Below are 24,890 nucleotides of genomic sequence, written 5' to 3'. Positions count from 1 at the left end.
ACCATCATTCATTCATTTCAAAGTCATAATTTGAGTGCCCGCCAACTTCTGAGTCCAAGAGGTTCTCTGATGTTGTGGGACTTCCAGACTAATTATAAGGGGACAGCATACAAGTAATTATGAAGTAACGTAAAAGAACACATTCATGAAATCATTAGTAGCATATGAATGCTAGTAGTGGAGTGATTCAGAGTGAGGATGGCATTTCACAGGGATGACTACTAGTAACAATAGATTTAAAGTCAATGAGAGAGACAACGGACAAGGAGTGGCAGAGAGGTGGGGAGACCATGTTCCAAACTCAAGAATCATAGGCACAAGAGCTGTAGATTGTGAAGAGCAGCGAGAAAGGGAGAGAATGAAAATGAATACGAATACTGGTGCTTATTTGGGGGGACAGCAAGGATAAATGGTTGATGGAAGTATCTGAATGTTGGATAAGGCAGCTTGATTTCAATTTAAAGGCTTTTAGTTACTGTAAGAGAGGAGATATCTCAGGAAAATCATGTTGAAGAAGATAATTGGAAAATGTTTTGGAAGCTGAACTGGCAGGGGGGCAGTCTGAAGCTCAGTGATGGTATAAAGGTATGAGGTGAGAACATGGTATTCTAAAAATGGAAATGATCAAGCAAATCTTAAATTATTTGTTTAGAAAAAAATGGCAAAGTTGGTAAGTTGATTGGCAGGACAAGTTTGGAAGCAGCCTCCTTGCGTTCAAAAATGTGTCGGGCTTCAGATCCTGGAGTATTGGGAGAATGAGGCCATGCTGATACTAGAAAATTGTTTGGTCATTAGTGCTGAGTTCAACAGGGCAGCAGTTTAGTTTCTAAGTATTATGGATGAGTTAGCATTGGAAGGGCCAAGTGAAGATTCTGAATATCCACCTGATTATAGAAATCATAAAATCACCATTTACAGTAGATGGGAGTAAGAAGATTAGATTTAGAAGAGGTGATCTACATTTAGAGTTGAGTCAGGGTGATAACTTTTTCAACGGTATGCCAGGCCTTTTCTAGACATGGGGAATACCAGATAAGCAAAGGCATAAGTTCTGCCCTCGTGCAACTTAAAACATAGCAGAAGGTAAAGCAGGTGAAACTTTGAAAGTCGGAGAGTTCCAAAAGTAGAGTGAACATTGTAGGAAGGGAGGAAAAACAAGAAAGAATTAAGCATTCTTCAAAACAGAAATTTGAATGTTAAGAAAAGCATCGCTTTTAGTATTTGAAACATCAAAAAATGAGAAACAATTTAAATGTCCATTAGCAGGACAAACCGTTCATAAGTAGGACAAAATTATACTAAAAATTTTGAGATATTAGGTAACCATTTGAAAATGAAATATCTGGGGAACCCCAGGTGGCTCAGCGGTTTAGCACCTGCCTTCGGCCCCGGGCGTGATCCTGGAGACCTGGGATCGAGTCCCATGTTGGGCTTCTTGCATGGAGCCTGCTTCTCCCTCTGCCTGTGTCTCTGCCTCTCTCTCTCTCTCTCTCTCTCTCTGTCTCTCATGAATAAATAAATAAAATCTTTTAAAAAAGTAAAAATAAAAAATAAAAAAATAAAATGAAATATCTACATGTGTTGGTGGGTATAGATGTCTGTATTGTATTTAGTGAAAATGGAAAGTGCAAAATGACTGATACTGACCTCATATTTATAAAATGAGAAAGATATATACAAAAATACGTTCACACAAATATATATATTTGCATATGCCTAGAAAGAGGTCAAACCCTGCACACTGAAGAACTGCTGGTAGGGGTTACATCCAAGTACAATCAGGAGGGGTAATAAATAGGGGAATTCAGTGCAGACTTCATGTATTTCTGAATTATTTGTATTTTATTATAATGGGCAAGCTTTTTTTTTTTTAACAGTTGAAATGTATATTAAAATAATTGTAGATTCACCTATAGTTGTAAGAAATAATACAGAATCTCATCCTGGAACTCTGATGCTATAAATGTTAGATCTTCTGTTGTCCCATAGGTCCCTGAGGTTCAGTTCTTTATTTTATTTTATTTTTTTGATCTGTTTCTTGCTGATGTTCACATCAGGTAAGTTCTGTTTATGTCAAGATCACTGATTATATTCCATGCAATACTTTTTCTACTATTGAGCCCATCCAGTGAGGGTGCAGGTCTTTTTTTTTTTTTTAATTTCCTTTATTATACTTTTCAGCACTATTATTAACATCTTTTAGATGCTGAGACTGAGCACTTTAAAATCGTAATGTACACTTCCTTACAGGGTAAAATCGGAAACAAGAATCATGAATCTTCCTATAGAAGAGGTAGAAACACAATTCTCAAAGGTGTCAGAGGGTTTCCTAGACTGAACCGTGCAAGAAGTTTCTAACTATAAAGAAGGTGGACTGCCAGGGTAGCTCCCAGGATAGCTAGCGAGAGTTTTGAATGTATTTCTTCATATCTCTTAGAAATGTTATAATTCAAAATATACATATAAATGATTAGTTGGTTTCAGATTACAGACCCAGTCACCACATTTGACAAGGAACAACTTTATTACAGAGGGAAATAGAAAGACTTAGTAATGAATTGGGTAAAGAGTTTAGTTCCATAGAACCTCCCAGGTCTGAGAGGAAGTAATTATGTACATTATGATGATTTAAAAGTATGTGTAATAGTGGATGCCACTTAAGTAACATCCAAGAATGGGGAAGACCTAATTCATCTTAATTAAGGCTCTTCATGGCTTGCCAGTTCTTTGAGGCATGGGTATCTGCAGACTTGCTGGCCAGAGTTGCAGAGAAGAAGAGCTTATTGACAAATTAGATGGCTGAATGAAATTATTGTATACAATATCCAGGGAGAGAGGAAATCATTGTCAAAGAGAAACAACCTGGGGCTCTAAGCTTTTAGCAATGGGGAGATTTAAAAGGTAATCATGTTGTGGTACCTAATGGGAAAAAAATGATTTCTTTTCATGGGGTGGCCATCTGGATGGAATGAGTGGGAAGATTTAATTGGAGAGAAGGTCATTGGGTTGTAGTCTAAGTACACTATGTGGAAAATAAGCAAGGATCATTTCTAAGAAGACAGAGTATGATCAGTGGTGTCGAAGGTAAAAGAAAACATAAAAAGCATGAGAATAATTGGGGCAGGTGTGGGAATTGGTATTGTTAGAGAACACTTTCATCCAAGAGAATGTGGGAATGGGAGCAAAGTTGTAAGGAAAACACAAGAAGGAGAAAAGACAGATGACACTCATGTTCTAAGTTGAGATGATCTGTGAAAAGTCACCTAGAAATAGCTCATTATTGGAACTCTTATGATCAATAAATGTTATCGGGTAATAGGAATAACTTAAAAATGCCAAAGACACAATTAAAGAAATTGTAGAGTAGGGAGTAGGATAACAGGCTTCAGGAAGGAAATGGAAAATAAGAACACAGGTCTCTCAAAAAGAAGCAAGGTGGAAGATCTGGAGCTCTAATAGACTTTGAATTTTGAAAGGCAGACATCTCTCCTCCCTCTGCTGTTAAGAGGAAGGATGAGGATAGGAATGTGCAGATGGCATGAAACCCTGGCATGCATAAATTAGAATTTTATTTTTCTATAAATTAATTTCTGTGCAATGGCCCATTTCAATATGGTGACAGAAAGCTCAAGCAGTTCAAGATCCCATCTTCCAACTTCCTGGTCCCCATTCACAGGCCACTGCTGAGGGATCCCTTTCTTCTGTCTGCCAACTACTCTGTGATTCTTCCATGACGTGCTAAGAAACCACGGCTCCACCATTATGCCTACCACAGCTCAGGAATCTCTAACGCATGTCCCTAGTACTGTCTGCCTAGATATACACACTCAGACATTCACTCTCTGGAGTTGTGCTTCTCCCCCAAGGTTCTGACCCAGGAGGTGCAGTGCATGGCTTCTGGGACTCTCTCAAAGTTCTGTTCCCCTCGGCTCTCTTCCATCAGTCCTTCATGTTTCTTGTCTGGAAGTGAAACAGCAGCATGGGGTGGAAGAGTATGTGCTACACTCATGTGACATTTTGCTGAAATACGTATACCCATCTGAAGTCCTTACCATTTCTACATGGATTGTTGCTCCTACAATCAACAAAGAAGATTGCCTTCCCCTTTCAGTGGGAGGTGGAGATCTCCATTTCCAGCCCATATCTTTCCTGAAGCAACAGACTTAAAATATCTTAGTATCTTGTGTGTACTGGAGAGAAGAGGAGATGGAATCAATTAGTTAACATTTCTAAAATATTAAAATACTACCAATACTAATGATGAAGAGAATGAGAGTTTATTATAGATCTGCTGGGAGCCAGGCATTTCTTCATTCCTAACAACTAATTTTTTAATGTATTATTGTTATCCCATTTTAAGGATGAAGAAACTGAGGCTATATGCGGTTATGTAAAATAGCTGTAGTCATACTGCTGGTCAGTGGCAGAGCCACTTTTCTCTGGACTGCACCTTTCACTCCTCCTCTAAAAGTAGAGTTGGAAGACAGAATGCAGTATGAACAATCTTCAGAAAAAGCCACAGTGGATAGCCTTGGTCTTGGTCAACCATAAATAAATATTGGTGGGGAGGTCTGACAGTGTTAGAGAAAGAGAGGCACTAGTAGTATCCAAGAGAGACAGAGATGGAAAGAAGTCCAAAAGTCGGTGGTGGCTAAAACTCTTGGTTGAGGGACACCTGGGTGCCTCAGTGGTTGAGCGTCTGCCTTTGGCTTAGGTCGTGATCCCAGAACCCTGGGATCGAGTCCATTATCAGGCTTCCCGCAGGAAGCCTGCTTCTCCCTCTGCCTATGACTCTGTCTCTCTGTGTGTGTCTCTCATGAATAAATAAAAAAAATCTTTATAAAAAAAATAAAACTGTTGTTTGAATTCTATTCGAAGCAGCATTGGAGTAGCAGAAGCTGAACGCATGGAGGGAAACTAGAACTGATTGTTGCTATGTCAGGCCTGTAGAGGAGAGTGAAGCATTTATGGCCCTAGAAGGGAGAGTAGAGAAGCAAATGATCATAACAACTAGCACAGGGTGATAAATAGAAGCTTTATGTTATTGAACATAACTGAACATCACTGAATTTGGGAGTAAAGCAGTACTCCATGATGAGGAAGTGAAGATGGAGGTTTAGCAGCATATCAGAAAGGGAAAGAAGTTTGAAACCACGGTGTTAGATCATCACTTGATATTACTTGCACATATGCTTATTGCCATCTGTTATACAATGGGTTTTAACCTCAAGTCAGAAGAATCTAAGGAACGTCCAGGGCTTGTTGGTCTGGAAACAAAATCAAACCAAATGGACTAGAGGGGTCAACTCTTTTTCTTCTCATTATATGTGGGAAGAGAGAAATTAAAAATCAAAGATTGTATAGAAGAAAGGTAATGACTTTCGAGTGTTGAGAGACAATTTCAAATGCAGCCTCAATCTCTTCTATATGCTCTTAAATGGAGGAATAGTTGTATTTGTTCGACTACTAGGTTGAGAGGCTTAACTAAAATTATGATCAGGTGCCTGGCCTGGAATCATGAACATAGGAACCCCACAAATATAATTCATTTTTCCATACCTCCATTTATTCAAACAAGTAGTTTTTGGAGCGGCTAATTTTCCTCCAGATAACGTATTAGTTGGCATCGGTCACATTTATGCTGCAGTAACGAACATCCCTCCCCCATGTCAGTTGCTCAACACCGCAAAAGTTGCCTTATCTCACTAACTCAAAGTCCGCTGCGTGTTTAGGTGGCTTTGCCTCCTCATAGCAGTCCAACTGCTTCACTCTTCTGACCTCACAGTCATCACACAAAGACCCCCACAAGGATTACTGCAGGAGACTAAGTGCTGTTCAGAACTGCTCTAAGATGCTTCTACCTGGCAGTGACACAAATCAGTCAGCGTCCAACCCATTGACCAGAAGGAGTTCCATAGCCTGCCCTATTGGGAGGAGTTGACCCTTGAATCTTCTGTGTGCCCAGAAGGGAAAAGAACCAGATACCGATAAACAGAAGTAAAGTCCCCCGCTGCTTGGCGAGGCACTGGGTGACTCAGAGTGAACAAAACAGACATCCTTCATCTGCCCCCCATGGGGCTCTCGGGCCAGAGTGCCACGCTGCTGGGAGACAATAGCGTGGGTAAAGAGCCAGGTTTCTGCCCAGGGGCTGCGAGGAACTAGATCAAAGAGATTGCATTCCGTAAGTATAAAGTAATGTGGGAAAATAGGAAAGGGTAACAGTTTAGTGTAAGTGACAAGTATGGAGAACTTAGAAATCCTCAATAAATATTTACTGAACGAATGTTAAATGAGGAATAAGAAGAAATTTAGCTCTACAAAACTAAACGGGAAAGGCAACAGAGAGAGAACAGATATAGGAAGAAAAAACACATGGAAACAGTTTATGCTTTTCAAATGTTCTGAATAATATTTGGGAATAAAAGCTGTTCTTGCTATATCTGCTGCTTCCAGTAAGACTGAAATATTTCCGTGCTGGTCGCTTCTGCCATAGTTGGGCTGCTTGAGGAACTCGTTCCCAGCCAGACTGTTTCATTCTTACCTATTCAAGAGTGAAGGGATTGTGGGAAGCTTGGGTTTTGACTCATCTTCAAGAATGTTTTGTGATCAATGGGCAGCTATCAAATGTAGAGGCGTCACAAGAAAGTAGAAATCATGCTGCTATACATACTGGAAATGGTACAAAGTTAGCCAGAGATCCGATGAATATGATTTTATGGCAAAATGTTTGGGAGGGGGGAGTAGAAATTCCTTAAAAGCATTAAAAATGATCCATATTGAAAAAAAAATCTTTGCTAAACAATAGAAAACATGGGGTGGAGAGGAGGAGGGAGAGAAAACTAAAACAAACCCCTGTTAACATTTTGGTGTGGTTCATCGCGACTTTTTTCTAGGCACACACACCCCTTTGTCTTATAAAAGCCGGTCATATGATAAGTAGTACTCTGTCATTTTCCTTTTACTTAACAGTATTTCTCGGTTTTCCATGTCAAGAGGTAAACTTCTATAGCATTATTTTTTTTTTATTTTTTAAAGATTTATTTATTTATTCATGATAGACATAGAGAGAGAGAGAGAGAGAGAGAGAGAGAGGCAGAGACACAGGCAGAGGGAGAAGCAGGCTCCATACAGGGAGCCTGACATGGGACTCGATCTTGGGTCTCCAGGATCAGGCCCTGGGCTGAGGCAGTGCTAAACCACTGAGCCACTCAGAAATCCCCAGCATTATTATTTTTTAAATATTTTATTTTCAAGTAATCTCTACATCTATTGCAGGGATTGAACCCCAAGATCATGAGTCACATGCTCCACCGACTGAGCCAACCAGGCTCTGTTGCATTATTTTCAATGCAATGTGGTATTGCCTATGTATCCAGATATATTCCTTTATCATCCCTCTAGGTTGTTCACAGATGGCTGCTACTACAAGCAATGCTGTTAAGAACATCCTCTACCTGGATTTCTAGACACCTCTTTATATTTGATAGGGTAACGTTTCTAAATTACTGGTGCAAAAGGCATCTACACTCTCAGGCTTATTATACATATTACCAAATTGCCTTCTAAAACACTGTTTCACTTTACATCCCTACAATGGATAAGATCAAAAGAGTGTTTAGGAGCCGGTAAATCTACAAGTATGGTTATAAAGACTTGAGTGTATTATTAAATGTGTGCCTAAGCTTCCTAGCTATGGGGAAAAGGGGCACTATGTGATTTTAATCCTGTATTCTATTTTTAATGCTTTGTGCTAAAATCATAAATATGAGAGCATCGCATTAGATTTCTTAGAAAGAAATTTAAGACAGATTGATGTACTCTGCTAAATGGGTTCGTTAATATCATGAATGCTGGGATAAATTCCGTGGATGACCCATATGGATATTTGGAATGTGCTCCTCACTCAGCAGAATTTATTGAGCTCTGCCATTGACTGTCATTCGTGCCCTGATATATGGCATTCTTTTCATCTTTTCATTGATATATGGCTGTGGCTAAATATCTGTACACAGCTTCTAAAGATCATCTGAATGCTAGGAAATTTCTCCTTTTTCTAAAGAGGAAACAGAAAAAAAACTTGAGCATAATTGACTAACTTTGAGGGACATAGATGAAATAAAGTATCTACTTATATATGATCTACTAATTTAGACATAAATAGTACTTTAAAGTGCATATCATGTAAAATAATTTTAGAAGTATTGCTCTTTTCCCACCCTTAAATTTCATGAAGCAGTTTCAGCCCAACTCCCCCTTCCGTGCATTCCTGACATCAGTATGGTGGGTGCCATCTTTTCAGGAAGCTGGCATGTTTCCAGCACCTGTCATCTGGAACCCTGTCTAAGCTGCTTGGGGTGCAAGACTTGGGAAACTGTCATCACTGGAAATCTTTTCCTTAGCTATAAAAACCCACTTGCTACTCACGATCTCCAATAACCACTTATTCTATTACTTTGTGTGTGTGTGTGATCCTTGAAATACTTGTTTTCAACAACATCCAACACTTTGAACTGTTAGGTCATGTCTCTCAAAATAATTACTAAGTCAATATTAAATTTCTTTGCTTCTGTTTTTTACCAGTCCCATCGAGTGAATGACTGCTCCCACTGTCCAAAACTGTCACCACTAGGTGTTGTTTCAGGTGAATGCAACTTCCCTAAACAGTGCTTTGTTCAAAATAAAGTAATTGAGAGAATGCCCAGTATTACGAGAGACGTTAGAAGGACTTTAGTATAAAATGCCTCTTTTTCCTGAGGGATAATTTTGGGGAAGAAAAATCTCACTTTACATTCATCCATACATTATAGTTTAAACAAGAGAGGGATTCATACAAATCTCTTTTGTGTTCATATGCAAAGTGACTGTTGAATATGAAAGCTTTTGTCCACCTATAAAAATATCTAAAGAAATGGTTGAACTGCTTTATTTTTCATTTAAGTAAATTGAATAAAAACATTTTTAAAAAATCAAAAGGATGCAGTAGGATTGTAATGCATTTATCTGGTACAGAAACACTGAAAATACAGGTTCATTAAGCCTGCTGCCTTGAAAACACTCATATTGGAATCTTTTAAGAACTACAGCTACTACCCAGTTAAATCTCCTCCCAACCCCAAACCACATTTATTTTAAGTTTAATACAAAATAAACAAACAAACAAAACAGCAGGAAATGTTTAAGACAAATATTCTCTTGAGGATCTATAGCCAAAATTTTTGGAACTCAAAATGAAAAATTTAGAGAATAGAGTGGCTAGATTTCCCTATAGTCTTACTCTCTCTTTAAGATATATTATGTTATATTGTTTCCATTCTTTTCATCTAAGCACTTCCCAGAGAATCAGGCTAAAAGAACATATTACAGATTAGGTGGCAGCTATTTGATTGATACGGTTGCAGATAGCATATGGTGTATTCTTTAGTTTCAAACTGTTTTGAGTCTTTGTTCTTGCCCACAGCATATACAGTATATATGAGAACTATCCAAAAACTTCCCAATGGTACGTGTATATAATATGCATCATTTTAAAAAGCGATCAACATGTCGCCGTTGCATTCTTTATTATTTGAAGTAAATCAAAGCAAGAGATACCGAGCTTAAAATAAGTTGTTAGAGAACTCAAATTCCGTAAGATCTTATAATTCCATAAGATGATAAGTGCTGTTTTAAAATGTTAATCAGAAGATGCATTTGTTTTTAATTCTTGATACTGAAAATATTGACTGAATTGTGAATTAACACATTTAGGGTTGCAGATGTCATTTTTCATGAGATTTCCTGAATGATGTAATTTTCATATTTCATATAGCAGTTTGATCAATTTACAGATTTATTTTACATAATTAGTTGGTAAATGAGAAATTCAATTGCTGATATATAACTATTTCTCTGTAATATAAAAAAATAAGTTAAAATTCTGAATTATAAATAAAAAAACAAATATTTAGAAGACATCTGGTCCACATCTGTCTGAAATAAGATAATTTAAAACAGTGCAATTAAATGCAAAAAATACTGAAACATTCACACCTTACAATGTAAAAAATAACTCATTTCATTTTAATGTGATTTCTTGAATTGATTTTTTTTTATTTTAGTGTCCTTTAGCCTCTCATTCTGTCACTATACAGAAGACTGACAAGCTAAACAAACAAAAATAATCCATGTTTTTCAAAGCTTCTACTAAATGAAAGAATTATCTTTATTACTATTCTTTTATGAGTTGGCTAACCTCCACTCCTGAGTTAATACTCAGCGGACTTAGACTCAGGCCTACCCCCTTTTGATGTATTTATAATTCTCCATTCAATTATTTAAAATGAGAGATTAGTGAGAGAGTCTGTAATCTTGCTCCCTAAATTGTGCGTTCCTTGTGGGCACAAAAGGGCTCAGTAAATGTGAGAGGAAGGTATTCAGACCCACGAAAATGAAAAACATCTTTGGTACATTCTCATGATCAGTAGAGAATCGTCCTTTGAAGACTGGTCTTTTCTTTTGTTAAAAACCCGTGTTAAGTGGAAAATTAACCATTTTAGGAGAAAGGAAAATACACTAGACTTTCTATAGTCTAACCAAAAAAATGTGAAAAACAAGATAGATGTCTCCTTTAATAAAAGGCTGCAGAGTCTTAAGATTTCAATAGAACTGGGTTTTGATTCATGAGAGAGAAGTTACATTCATGAAATCACTCAATGCGGATGCTACAATTTAAGGTTATAGGGAGAAATCTCTGCTCGGATGCCAGAGGCTCCCTTAACTAGCAATAGACCACGAAAGGAATTGATGCTGTGAAAAGTGAAAACATCGTTTCCAACACATACCCTAAGGTTTCACAAGTTATATTTTGTGTGTTTATTTCCAGGGAGCATGATAAAGATCCGGAGAGTTTTTTTAAGGTATTAATGCACCTTAAGGATTTAGGACTCAATTTCCACGTGTCTGTCCTTGGAGAAACCTTCACAGATGTCCCAGGTATCTCTTTTGAATTTTCTAACATGTAATTTTATAGATGACATAAGCTCTACAACTTAAGTATTAATCTCCATGTTTCCCTTTGTTAGAATAATCAAGATGAGCACTGTTAACCAAAAGATTATACGATGGCATTAAAGTGTGATTCAATTAAAAAAATACTTAAGTAAGCATTCTTTGATTTAAGTTGAGAACGTAAAGTCATCTCTTTTATCAAATATAGTTTATACAATGTAACTTGATGTAAATAAAATATATTGCTTTAGGCATCTTAACACTTAAGGAAAGTGGGAATTTGTAATTGGATATACAACCTCTCACCCCTGGGGTCACTGGTTTGAATCCTACTCGCATTGGTAATGGCTGAGATACATTACCATCTGTTAGGTGGACTGTGTAAAGCATTTTGGCATCAGACTTGTAATGTGGAGTAGCCTACAGTCCACATCTAGTTGTCATTGGCACATGCCTTTTTTATTGAGTTGATGAAACACAAAAATCTGAAGCTGATGGCAGTAGAATCTTCTCATCTCATGCCAGATGGAGCCTTTTCAGAGCCATTTCCTTCATCCTCATCCTCAGCGGGCATGTTTGGGTCAGTAAGATGAGCATCCTGACCCCTTTCATAGACACTTAGTGTTCATATTATTTGCACTGAGGAATAATTGACATACAATGTTATATTAGTTATAATATTATACTAGTACAATAGTGATTTGACATTCCTATATGTTGCGGAAACAGTTACCTCTATAAATCTAGTTACCATCTGTCACCTTCCAAAGTTAATACAGTATCATTGACTTTATCCCCCATGTTGTACATTACATCCGCCATGACTTACTTATTTTGTAACTGCAAGGTTGTACCTCTTAAACCCCTTCATCCCTATCACCCTAACCCCCCTCCGCTCCAGCAACTGCCAAACTGTTCTCTGTATCTATGAATCTGGGGTTTTTGTTTTGTTTTGTTTTGATTCCACATATAAGTGAAATCATGCAATATTTGTCTTTCTCTATCCGATTTATTGCACTTAGCATAATGCCTTCAAAGTCTACCATGTTATTGCAGATGTCAAGATTTCATTTTTTATGGCTGAGTAGTATTCCAGTGTGTGTGTGTGTGTGTGTGTGTGTGTGTGTGTGTGTGTGTCACGTCTTCTTTATCCATTCATCTACCAATGGGCATTTAGATTATTTTCATATCTTGGTTATTGTACATAATGCTACAGTGAATATAGGGGCACATACATCTTTTCAAATTAGTATTTTTGTTCTCTTTGGATAAATACCCAGAAGTGGAAATTGCTGGATAATATATTGGTTCTATTTTTTATTTTGTGAGGAACTTCCATACTGTCTTCCATTGTAGCTACACCAACTTACATCCCCACCAACAGTACCTGAGTGTTCTCTTTGCTGCACATCCTCGCCAACATTTGTTACTTCTTGTCTTTCTGATAATAGCCATTCTGACATGTCTAAGGTGATATTTCGTTGTGCTTTTGATTGGCATTTCCCTGATGCTTAGCATATTTTTCATGTGCCTATTAGTCATCTCTCTGTCTTCTTTGGGGAAAAAATGTCCACTTAGATCCTCTGCCATTCTTTAATTAGATTGTTTGGGTGTTTCTGTCATTAAACTGTACAAGTTCTTTATGTATTTTCAGTATTAACCCCTTATTGGATATATGACTTACAAATATCTTCTCACATTCATTGGTTGCCTTTCCATCTTGTTGATGGTTTCCTTTGCTGTGCAGAAGTTTTGTAGTTTGATGTAGTCCCATTTGTTTATTTTTGCTTTTGTTTCCCTTGCCCCTTGAGTCAGAGCCAGAAAAAACTGTTAAGGCTGACATCAAGGAGCTTACTGCCCATGTTTTCATCTAGGAGTATTATAGCTTCAGGTCCCACATTTGAGTCTTTAGTCCATATCGGGTTAATTATTATGTGTGGTGTCATAAGACAGTGCTCCAGTTTTATTCTTGTGCAGGTAGCTGTCCAATTTTCTCAACACCGGTTGTTGAAGAGTCTGTTCTTTCTCCATTATATATTCTTGCCTCCTTTGTTATAAATTAATTGACGAGATGTGTGTGGGTTTATTTCTGGACTCTGTATTCTGTTCTATTGGTCTATGTGTCTATTTTAATACTGATACCATGCTGTCTTGATTTCTATAGCTTTGAAGTATAGTTTGAAATCCAGGAGCGTTATTCATCCAGCTTTGTTCTTCTTTTCCAAGATTATTTTGAGCATTATGTTCTTTTGTGGTTCCATATGCATTTTAGAATTATTTGCTCTAGTTTTGTGAAAAATGTCATTGGAATTTTGATAGGATTTGAACTGAATCTGGAGATTTCTTTGAGTAGTTATGGACATTTTAACAATGCTAATTCTCCTAATCCATGAGCATAGAATAACATTCCATTTATTTGTATCTTCTTCAGTTTTTTCACCAATATAGTTTTCAGTCTACAGATTTATCACCCTCTTGGTAAATTTATTATTGGGTATTTTCTTCTTTTTGATGTGATTATAAATGGAATTGTTTTCTTAAATTCTATTTCTGATAGTTTGTTATTAGTGTATGAAAATGCAACAGATTTGTATACATTAGTTTTGTGTCCTGCATCTTTACTGAATTCATTTATTAGTTCTAACAGTTTTCGGTGGAGTCTTTAGAGTTTTCTATATATAGTATCATGTCATTTGCAAATAGGAACAATTCTACTTCTTCTGGTCCAATTTGTATGACTTTTTATTTCTTTTTCTTTCCTTATTGCTGTGCCTAGTGCGTCTAGTACTATGTTGAATAAAAGCAGCTAGAATGAGCATTCTGTTTTTTTTTTAATATTTATTTATTTATTCATGAGAGACACAGAGAGAGAGAGAGAGGCAGAGACACAGGCAGAAGGAAAAGCAGGCTCCCCACAGAGAGCCCAATGTGGGACTTGATCCCGGATCCTGGGATCATGCCCTAAGCCGAAGGCAGATGCTCAACTGCTGAGCCACCCAGGTGTCCCTAGAATGAGCATTCTTTTCTTAATTCTGACCTTAGGCAATTTTTTTTAAGAACTTATTTTTAAGCATTTCCACACGCCAGCGTAGGGCTCAAACTCTCACAACCCTGAGATCAGGAGTCACATACTCTATTGACTGAGCCCGCCAGGCACCCTTGATTCTGATCTTAGAGGAAAAGCTTTCTACTTTTTAGTTTTTGACTGTTGGGTATGATGTTAGGTTTGGGTTTGTCATATATGGCTTCTATCGTGTTGAGGTACATTTCCTCTATACCCCTTTGTTAAGAGTTTTGTAAATGAATATTGAATTTTGTCAAATGCTTTTCTACATTTATTAAGGTGATCATATGATTTTTATTTTTCATTCTGTTGATGTAGTATATTACATTGAATGCTTTGCAGATGGAACTTACTTTGCATCTGTGGAATAAATCCCACTTGATCATGGTCTATGATCCTTCTAGTGTCTTATTGGATTCAGTTTGCTAATATTTTGTTGAGAATTTTTGCATCTATATTCATCAGGAATATTGGCCTATAATGTGTGTGTGTGTATGTATTATCTTTCTCTGCTTTTGGTATCAGAGTAACGCTAATCTCACAGAATGAGTTCAGAAGCTTTGGTAGGAAGTATGATAGAATAGGACCAAAGTATGGAGGTTCTTGATAAACAAAGTAGATTAGGTAAAAGTAAAAAATAAGCAACCTAGATCATGAACAGGAAAGAAATGTGATAAAACTTGTATTTTAGGAAGCTTTATCTTTCAGTGGTATGTAGGCAGATTCACAGTAAGATACTACAGTGGTAATCCAAGTGTGATTCTTGAAGTGGTGGCTGAGAGATTAGTGAGAGGGATGTATGACAGAGATATTCTCGAAGAACCCACAGAAGAGAATTTGGAAGATGGATAGCTGTAGAGAGAAGGAAGGAAAATTCTGCTCATTTGCAGAGCTGGTGAGTTTTGTTTGTGGCAGCATGGAGGTGTTTGTGGATGGACTGGGAAGTGTCGCTGGAGGAAGTCCGTAAGCAGAAGGATTCTTGGCTCGTTTCACTATTAGGTAGTTTTAAGCCACCACTACAGAAAAGACTAGGATTTTATTCATAGGGCTATGTTCTTGGGATCACAGTGTCCCTTCCCACACTTAACATTGAGCTACTTAGAGCAGGATGGAGGGTTAAAAGTGGGGTGGGGAACCCTAAGGGCCCAGATCCTAAGTGCTCAGTCGTTACAGATCTAATCTTATTACTCAACTGTGGCTTGACTGTAGCATATTGTTCTTACTGGCACTGTAGGAGGGGAATTCCACAGTGAACAAGACTCAGTCTCCACCTTTAGGGAACTCTGTTTGGGCAGACACTTCCATACCATTAACAGGTACCTAATATGCTGTGAAATAAGTAGGGAATTCTGTAGAAGCCCATAGGAAGGGGTGTCATGTTATCTGTGATATTTTTAGTCTCAACGGGGGCTCCTTCTGCCTTAGCCCCTGGTCCACCTCGATCATTCCAAATGTGAGTCAGCTTTCTTCATGGCTACAGCACTTTACCTTGCACATGAGAAGGGTACAAGTTGTTGTATGGACAGATGAGCCCAGTAGCTTTCCAGCTTGTGTTCCTAGAAAGCCACCTTGCCCATCTTTAAAGTTTTCCTAACAGGCTATTCTGTGCATTTTCATGTTCTTATCATTGTTTGGTTTAACAAACACTTACATTGCACTCACAGTATCCCAGGCATTGTTCTGAGTGGTTTACAGATATTAACTCAAACTTCTCATAACAGTCTTGTTCATTATTACTATCTCCATTTTTCTCAGATGGTGAAACTGAGGCAAAGAGAAATTAAGTTAGGCCACATAGCTAGGTCATACTTTTCACCACTATGCTAATGGCTTTCTGAACCATTTCTCTAAATTGAAAGATTTTTTTTTCCCACAACTCACTTTCCAGCACTTTACCAAAAGGTTACCTAGCAAGCATACATTTCTTCGCCTCTCTTCTGGATGCTACATTCGTGTATCTAAAATCCATACCATAAACCAACTTACATACTCTGTAGCATCAGCCAGAGTATGTACTCTCATGCTATTAACATTTATAAGGAAGTGGTTTTCTTATAAATAATTGCAATAATAATTATGCTATTAGTTGCTACTGTTTATTGACAGTTTGCTTCTTACTTGACCTTTGCCACGTGACTTACTATAATGTTCATGATAAGCCCAATGGAGTAGGCATTATTATTATCCCACTTAATAGGAAGAGAGACTGAGACTCTGAAGGCTTAAGTCATTTTGATTGCACTGCCTGTGAGTTAAACTTTTCTCTTTCACATACAAGCCTTGATGTATTGAAACCAAAAAAGGCTTAATATATGACTGTAGGACCACTTTATTAGCCTTTTTTTTGCTTTATTTATTTATTTACTTACTTTTTAAATAGAGATAGACTTATATATAACATTGGGTAAAAAATAAAAAAACATTGGGTAAGTCTAAGGTGTCCATCATGTTAATTTGATACATTTATGTATTATGATATGGTTACCACTATAGCTTTAGCTAACACCTCTATTGTGTCACATAATTATCATTTCTTTTTTATGATGAGAACATTTAAAATCTAGTCTCTTAGCAATTTTGAAGTATGTGATATAGTATTGTTGACTCTTAGCACTGTGTTATGCATTAGATCTCCAGAATTTATTCTCTTTAGTTGTAAGTTTGTGCATTAATTTCTTTGTCTCCAACTTCCTTCTCCTTCTCTCTCCATAGACGTCTTGGGGAACTCTAGCATGATATTCATTCTAGTAAGTTTTACTGCCCTTTTGATGAAACAATCTCCCTTAAATTTCTTTTGAAAATGTTAAAACTATAATAGAACAACTTTGTAGAGTCTCCATGCTATTGATAATTTTAGACTGTGTTTATTATTTTCAAATTATACTATCATAAAGTATGGTAGACTAAGATTTTAATTTATAGATACATTGTCTATAGCTCTGTTGTGTCATCCTTTCATTTTACAAGAGTAGAGAGGTCTAGCACAATGACTCTTCCAGGTTCTCAGAGTTTGGCCCTGTGGGTGAGATAGGCAGGAGTTAATGGCAAGGTGGGGAGTCAAACCAAGGAGTCAGTCTCCTCATCCCTACTTGCTTCTATATGTATTCAGTAAAGGCTTTATAAATATCTTACCTGTGCCAAACACTATGGTAGACACTTAGGATTGAAATGGTGAATAAAGCAGATGTGTTGTGATGTTTGCGACTTGTCATCCCATACAGAGCTTTATTCATCACTTACTAGAAGATTCCTTAGAAACACCAAAACTATCATTCCTTAAACACTTAGCATATGCCAGGTACTGTTCTAAGATCTTTATGCATTACCTCACTTACTCTTCACTATTGTGATTACCATTTTACTGCTGAGAAAAGTAAGACACGGGAGGTTAAGTCGCTTGCCTGAAACCACCCATCCAGCCAATTATGAAACCGCATTTCAAACTTTGTCAGTTCACCTCCAATACCATTGTATATTCTACGTGGAAGCCCACAGAATCATCTGTGTTTTAAAGATACCCCAAATAATATTTGGCATACATTTAGTGTTCAATAAATACTATTCAAATAAATGGAAGAATGAGTCTGGCATAAGAGAACAATACAATTTACATACCATATCAGGTATGTAGAAATCTACATAGAAACTCTTTTCAAGTACTGGAGAGTTAGTGACTGAAAATAGAGAACCCTAAGACTTAAGGAAGTTCTCAGTGGTCTTATAGGAGACCTTGATTTAATATAAATCTATTTTTCAGTCTTCTTCTCATCTTTCAGCTCTTACATCAGTCTTATTTTGACTATTAGTTTGCTAAACTAACAGACCACCTTAAAATCTCAATGGCTTGAAACATAAGATTCATTTCTTACTCACACTATATATTTATTGCTGGTGGGCAATAGTGTTCTACTCATTATGGTCATTCAAGGACCCAGCCTTGCAGAGAGATCCAAGCAACCACCATCTCAAACACTGCCAGTTACCATGCCAGGTGGAAGAGAATGCTAGGAGATCCTCCCATTAACAATTTAGTGCTCTTTCCTAAAAGTGACATAAGTTTCCACTCAACACATTGGCCAGAACTTGTTGCAAGGCACTTGCAATGGGGGGGGGGGGGGGGAGGCAGGAAATGCAATCCTGAATTGAGCTCAGAATGGGAAAGAACAGAAATATTTGATGAATATTTTGACCATTAATGACCACCATAACTCTTTAACATGCATCATGATCTGTGGCTCATCTGAGAGAAAACCAAGCCCATCCAAGATGTCTGACTTAATCTGAGTGAGTCTATCCCCAATGAGTAGAGAACTCCTAACAAATATTAGAATACTCCCCCACAGTCTTCTTGCTAGAGACAACCTAGCTGGTGTCTGAAGACACATCTAGCTACCATGTACCATAAGGCAGATCAGTATGAAGTCAAATTGGCCTCAGTGAGAATGGAGTGAATTATCAATTAGAGGTGACCTAGCATTTTGAAAAGGTTATGTAGTATCAGACATGAGTAGTTTTGCCCTCTACCCCCAAGGGATATATGACAATGTCCAGAGACCTCTTAGTTGTTACAACTGCTCGGGGTAGGGTGATACCAGTAGTGGTTAGAGGCCAGGGATGCTGCTAAACATCCTACAACACACAGGACAGCCCCCCACAACAAAGAATTATCCAACCTAAAATGTCAATGATGCCAAGATTGAGAGACTCTGATTTATAGGAATTGAAGTCAGAAGATCAAGTTTAGGCTGGGTCCTATAGCTTTCTCCATTAATGTCAGTTAATCCATCTATACAAAGGAGGAGATGGGAAAGAGAAATAACAATAAAACCACCTGCCCTACCCACTTCAGTGAATTATAATGAGGATTTCAGCACAATTAATTTGGGGTAAAGTGCTTTCTTAACTACCAGGCAGATTTTGTTATAGAATTCATGGACTTCCCTTCAGTATATGGAGGGAGTCTTTAATTTTGGATCCAAAGAAGACATTAATGATGCTAATCCTTAAAAGTTTATTTTTCACATTATTTTAATTATCTTTAATCCAGAAAATTGAAAGCTTATTCTGTTACATAAAGCACCCATCATTTTACAAATTTTGTAAAATTTCCATTTTACAAATGAACCAAAAAACCCAGAAGCCCTTCAATGCAAATCTTTTAGTTTTCACCAGTTCTCATGACAGGGTCACATTGTTAGCCTTTGATGGTTAAAAAAAAAAAAAAGCAAATGCTTAAGATATCAAGTCAATGGAATGTGTTTGTGTACTTAATAATTTCCCACAAATGATAATTCTAAACAAAAAAAAAATTTATTTTTTATTTTTTATTTTTTGCTGTGAACAGCCAAAGCCTCACAGCAGGGCTCTTCTTTCCCTACTGCAGACATGGTGGGAGAAGGAGTTTTAGCTTTAGACATTGGGGAACCAGAAAGTTTTCGAGGAAAGTAAAAACCTGAACTACAGTTTTGGCAGATAGAAATCCTTCTGGTTCACCTTTAATTTGAGGTTAAGAACAGTATGAGGGAAACTTCTGGTTAGTATCTGGCATGACAATGGTTATTACTGTGATCTTGGCATATTCTTGCTCCTTAGTTCTGGAGTCAAATGTTGGATGATTATATAACATTTCCCTTCCCTCTCATCTCCCTTTTCACTCCCAGCTGCAATCTCATTTTCAGAAGAGCAGCTACACTAAAGGGGGTGGGAGGAGAGATGTAGTAAAAAGTTTCTAAGAATGCAAATAGCTTATATCAAATTAATATAAAGGTATAAAATTTCACTACAAGGCAAGTCTACAGAAGGAAAGCTTATAAATATGTGGATTGACTTTAAATTAAAATATTATTACATATGAAATGAAAGAAATGTGCCAATAAAATTGAATAAACTCATTCTCTCTAGACCATACCATTATGCAAAACTTTCCTTCTCCTTTTCTTTCTTTTTTTTTTTAATGTTATTACTACCTACTTATTTCCTTAACATAGAATAATTTACTGAGTTCCTATCATGGTCTGGCACCTTGGATGCCAACAGTAGAAGATGTGGTTCCTGCCCTCTAGAATCTTATTGTCTGGGAAGCAAAAATGTTTTTATAACCATACCCTTGGTTAAATTGGAACATTTGCAAATAATTTTGAATATATTACTTGATAACCCTTACAGTAATGTAGTAGACACTCAACAAGTATTAGCATCTCAAATGTATAGCTGAGGAAAATGATTTATGTTGGCGTCACTTCAGTAACATGGATCTGAGGTAGATTTTCAGTGGACAGAGCCACCTTCTTATAAATAAGTATATAGTTACTTTCCCAAAAATATGAGTGGGGGAATCAGTTTCCCCAGAATATGATTTAAAACAGAAGTTGTCTGTCTCTCCGTCCTTTGCTGAAGAAAACAACAAAATATAATGGGAAAGTAAGGAAGGTTCTATAAATGTAGAAATAAAAGCTTCTGACAGGAAATAATAAATATTCCAATAAAAATGGCACTATCTCTTAAGATAACTTATGAATTTAACAAGATTCCAATAAAGATGCAAAAATATTACTTTAAATATCTTTACAGAATACTTCTAAATTCATATAAAATAAATAAATGTGCAGAGTACCAAAGAATTCTCTAGTAAAGAAATAACAAAGGGAAACATGCCCTACCATATTCAGAACATGTACGGAGGGATAACTTTTAAAACAATACAAGGACGCCTGGGTGACTCGGCGGTTGAGTGTCTGCCTTCGGCTCAGGGCGTGATCCCGGAGTCCCGAGATCGAGTCCCGTATCAGGCTCTCTGCGTGGAGCCTGCTTCTCCTCCCTCTTCCTGTGTCTCTGCCTCTCTCTGTGTGTCTCTCATGAATAAATACATAAAATCTTAAAAATAAAAAATAAATAAAACAATACTTTACAAATTCAAAAACATGAAAGTAGAACGATGGACAAAAAGGGAATTCAGAAATAAAACTCAATTTGTATATAAATATCCAACAAACTTAGGATAACAAAAATTAATATATTTATTCCAGCTCTAAAATATAATACTATTAGTGAAAGCAAGAAATTAAATAAACAGCCAGTGCACCAAAAAAAAAAAAAATTCATGGAAGAAATTAAGTATAGATTTTAAATATACACTATAGATAAAAGATTTACAGAAGCATCAACATATCATAAGCACAGTAAATTACTGAACTCTTACTCTGTGCCCAGTGCAAGGCAGGGCTTTTACTCTGGTAGTCCATTTGAGTCCAGGGAAGACACGAGGGAAGACACGAGGGAAGACATGAAGGTTTAAGTTCAATAACTTGCCCAAAGTCACACAGCTAATAGCAATAGAGATAATGATATCCAAAGAAATCAACCTTAAGTCAAGTTTTGGAGGAAAAAAAATCTAATTTTACCAGTAACAAGTCAGTATAAATAGAGAGAATATGAGAGGGCAGTTGCATGGGCCCAAGAATAAAAGTAAAAGCATATCCTGATAAGCCAGTTGATGGAGAAACGTCTGCATGTACGGTGATGGCAATGTAAGATATTTTTCCTATATAAGTTACTGTTGCCTTTGTGTGACTGGATGATTCTGCATCAAAGAATACATCCCACGGTAATGCATCCTATGCCTTGCCCTGCTTCCTGTTCCCTCTCTCCCAGTGGGTGCCCCTTAATCTTCTGGCCCCTTGAATCCCACAAAGCTTTCAGATTGATCTAAGGCATCTGGACACTTTGGGTTCAATTTATGTACCCACTGTTATAAGAGTTCTTTCTAAACCCAGACCATCTGAGAAGAGAGTCACAGTAGTACAAGAGTGATAGACATCTATCTCCTAGATTTTCTGCAGGATTAATTGCAATTTCCTTTGTGACGAATGAAGTTCTTCAAACTTCAATCCCAATTGAATCCCTTATGAATTCCGGTTCTTCTTTGCCATGCCCTGAATACGTCTGTGCATTTACCCACCTCTATGTCTGGTGTTACTTGCTGAAATTCCATGAAGGTGGTATTTCCTGGAGTATAGCTCCCAACACGTCTCTCAAGAAATTCTCCTCAAAAATTGTGACTGTGAAAACACGACTGGAGAAAAATGCTGTTTCATTTTCGTAAACAAGAGTCCTCAAAGTTTATGAGAAATGTGCACTTGGGGGAAGACTTAAGGAAATAGATTAATTAATTATGAATGGGAAAAGGTCAAGACATTGATGAGCCAATAGGAAACTAGAAGCAGACCCTAATTTTAAAAGCCTGTACATGTATTTTTTTTAAAGATTTTATTCATTTATTCATGAGAGACAGAGGGAGAGAGAGAGGCAGAGGGAGAAGCAGGCTCCATGCAGGGAGCCCAACGTGGGACTCAATCCCGGGACTCCAGGATCATGACCTGGGCCAAAGGCAGGCGCTAAACCATTGAGCCACCCAGGAGTCCCCTGTACATGTATTTTTAAAAAATATTTTATTCATTTATTCATGAGACACACACAGAGAGAGAGAGAGGCAGAGAGAGAAGCTGGATCCCTGCAGGGACCCCGATGTGGGACTCGATCCCAGGACCCTGGGATCACGACCTGAGCCAAAGGCAGACTCTCAACTCACTGAGCCACCCAAATGCCCCAAACACCTGTACATGTATATATGACAGAAGGTTGATAGATAGGGAGTCTTAGAATAGGGCTTGTGCACCTTGCTTTGGGATTTTATCCTTTTGAATTCTTGTAATTGTAAATGGTCATGATTAGGAGTGTCATATGGTCAAAAAAAGATGTTCCCCAATAACAACAGTTGCTTGACGATGGCAGAAGGCCTGCCTGTTTTACAAATTCATGTGTCCCCGCAGTGTCTTATCAACCCAGGAGTCTCTTGACAGAAAACAGGATAGGGAGTGAATATCTGGATCCAACTAGTGAGCTTTTCCAGCTATATCTCTCCTGGCCTAAACTGTTAGGTTTGTAAAATAGAAACCATTCCAGATATAAGTACGATGGAATGAATTCGATCCTGGAATGTAAAAGGCTCAGGGTCCCCTTGCAGGTCTGCCACTGGTCAGCCTTGCCACGTCTTTCAGCCTCTGTTTACTTATCCATAAAATAAAACCACTCAAAAAAGGGATCTTGGGATTAGGATATGTGGCCTTTTTTTTTTTTTTTTTAAGATTTTATGTATTTATTCATGAGAGAGGCAGAGACACAGGCAGAGGGAGAAGCAGGCTCCCTGCAGGAGCCCGATGCGGGACTCGACCCCAGGACCCCAGGATCACGCCCTGAGCTGAAGGCAGATGCTCAACCGCTGAGCCACCCAGGGATCCCATATGTCGACTTTTAAAATGAGGTGGATGTCCCACCCCCGAGGGAATTTCACATAGTGACATGTTCTGGGGGGAAAAATCTCATCTAGTGACACTTTCTTATTGTGAAAACAACAAGTATAATAATTCTGCTTTTTTTTTTTTTAAGATTGTATTTATTTATTCATGAGAGACACAGAGAGAGGGGCAGAGACAGGGGCAGAGGGAGAAGCAGGCTCCATGCAGGGAGCCCCGTGTGAGAGTTGATCTCCAGACCCTGGATCCCACCCTGAGCAGAAGGCAGATGCTCAACCGCTGAGCCACCCAGGCGTCCCATTATAATTCTGCTTTTTCAAAACATATTTTATTCCTTATCATCCTGATATCTGTCTGTACACCGAGCCCCAACTCCCACCCTCAGGCAGTTGAGAACCATCGGCCGAGGCTGTCACAGTAGTTCCAGCCACCCTCATGGCTGACTGAAGTTGCCCAGTGTTCCATCCTATAAGCCTTTGCTCACTTAAAAGCTTCGTGCATCTCGCCCTCCCTTTTCTCCTGCCCTTATCAAGTTAAGTAGAGGGTCATTGATCTGGATTTCTCAGGGTGATGTCAACTACCCTCCTAGCCTTACTTCAGTCCTTACAGGAGTGTCCCCTGAAGGTAGCTCACGTGTCCCTACTCCACCTGTCAAACTCCAGCCCATCTTCCGTGACTCCTCTCGCCCACTTTCCCTGACCTCTAAGACGGTTATGCTACCTCCCCTCTGTGAACATCCATGGGACTTTATTCATACTCAGCTACATACTTGTCGAACTTCAGTAACTTAGAGGGTGCTTGAGGATGGTGACTGTATCTTATACAGCTTATTATGACCCAAAGATCCTAACAAAGCAACGTCTGCAAACGTTTCACTGTGATCCACACCGAGCTATATATTTACATTGGGACCTAGTGTATACATGTGTGTAGGCATATTTATAATTGAAACAAAGCTTTCGGGGTGCCTGGGGGGCTCAGTTGGTTAAGCATCTACCTTCGGCTCAGATCAAGATCCCAGGGTCCTAGTTTTTTTTTTTTTCTTTTTTTTTTTTTAATTTATTTTTAATGACTGAAAGAAATCTAAAACAGCAGCTTCTGGAAGAACCACTTGTTCTTGTCGGTCTTGTACCTCTCCTCGAACTTGACCTTGGCCTCTCGTCGAGCCTTGCGTTTAAGAGCAGGGTCTCTGGAGACATCCTTGTTGAAGACAGTTTTGTCCAAGGGGATATCCACAGAGTACCTCGTGGGCATGAGGTGATGGTAGTTGTAAACTTTCACAAAAGCCTTGATCTTGGACCTCTTGGCGATGGAGCCCCACCGCATCTGGCCCTCTGCCCAGCGGGGAGCCTGCTTCTCCTCTCCCTCTGCCTACCGCTCTGCCTACTTAGGCTCCCTCTCTCTCTCCCTGTCAAATAAATAAATAAAATCTTTAAAAAAAGGAAAGAAAGCTTTCATACCATAACTCATATTCTTAGCGCCTTTGATGATGCACTCTGATACGTCGTTTCTTTTCTGTTCTGTTCGTT

At 38.1% G+C, this 24,890-nt stretch overlaps 1 protein-coding gene across 22 annotated transcripts in view; it reads left to right on the top strand.

The window, feature by feature from the left end:
- The window catches only part of GTDC1 (glycosyltransferase like domain containing 1), a 427,409-nt gene that overhangs the window by 347,894 nt on the left and 54,625 nt on the right, over positions 1–24,890 (top strand). For all 22 annotated transcript variants that reach the window (XR_012013265.1, XR_012013264.1, XR_012013268.1 and 19 more), the window contains one exon: positions 10,862–10,971. Coding sequence is in view for 17 of the 22 variants with exons in the window: in XM_072789071.1 (XP_072645172.1) it covers positions 10,862–10,971 (110 nt within the window). In the remaining 5 variants the exon portion in view is untranslated. The remainder of the gene's footprint in view (positions 1–10,861; positions 10,972–24,890) is intronic.

This window comes from Canis lupus, chromosome 20, assembly GCF_048164855.1.
Source record: "Canis lupus baileyi chromosome 20, mCanLup2.hap1, whole genome shotgun sequence".
In the NCBI taxonomy this organism is placed as follows: domain Eukaryota; kingdom Metazoa; phylum Chordata; class Mammalia; order Carnivora; family Canidae; genus Canis; species Canis lupus.
The sequence above is the reverse complement of the archived record's forward strand: the minus strand, read 5'-3'. Positions and strand labels throughout refer to the sequence as shown.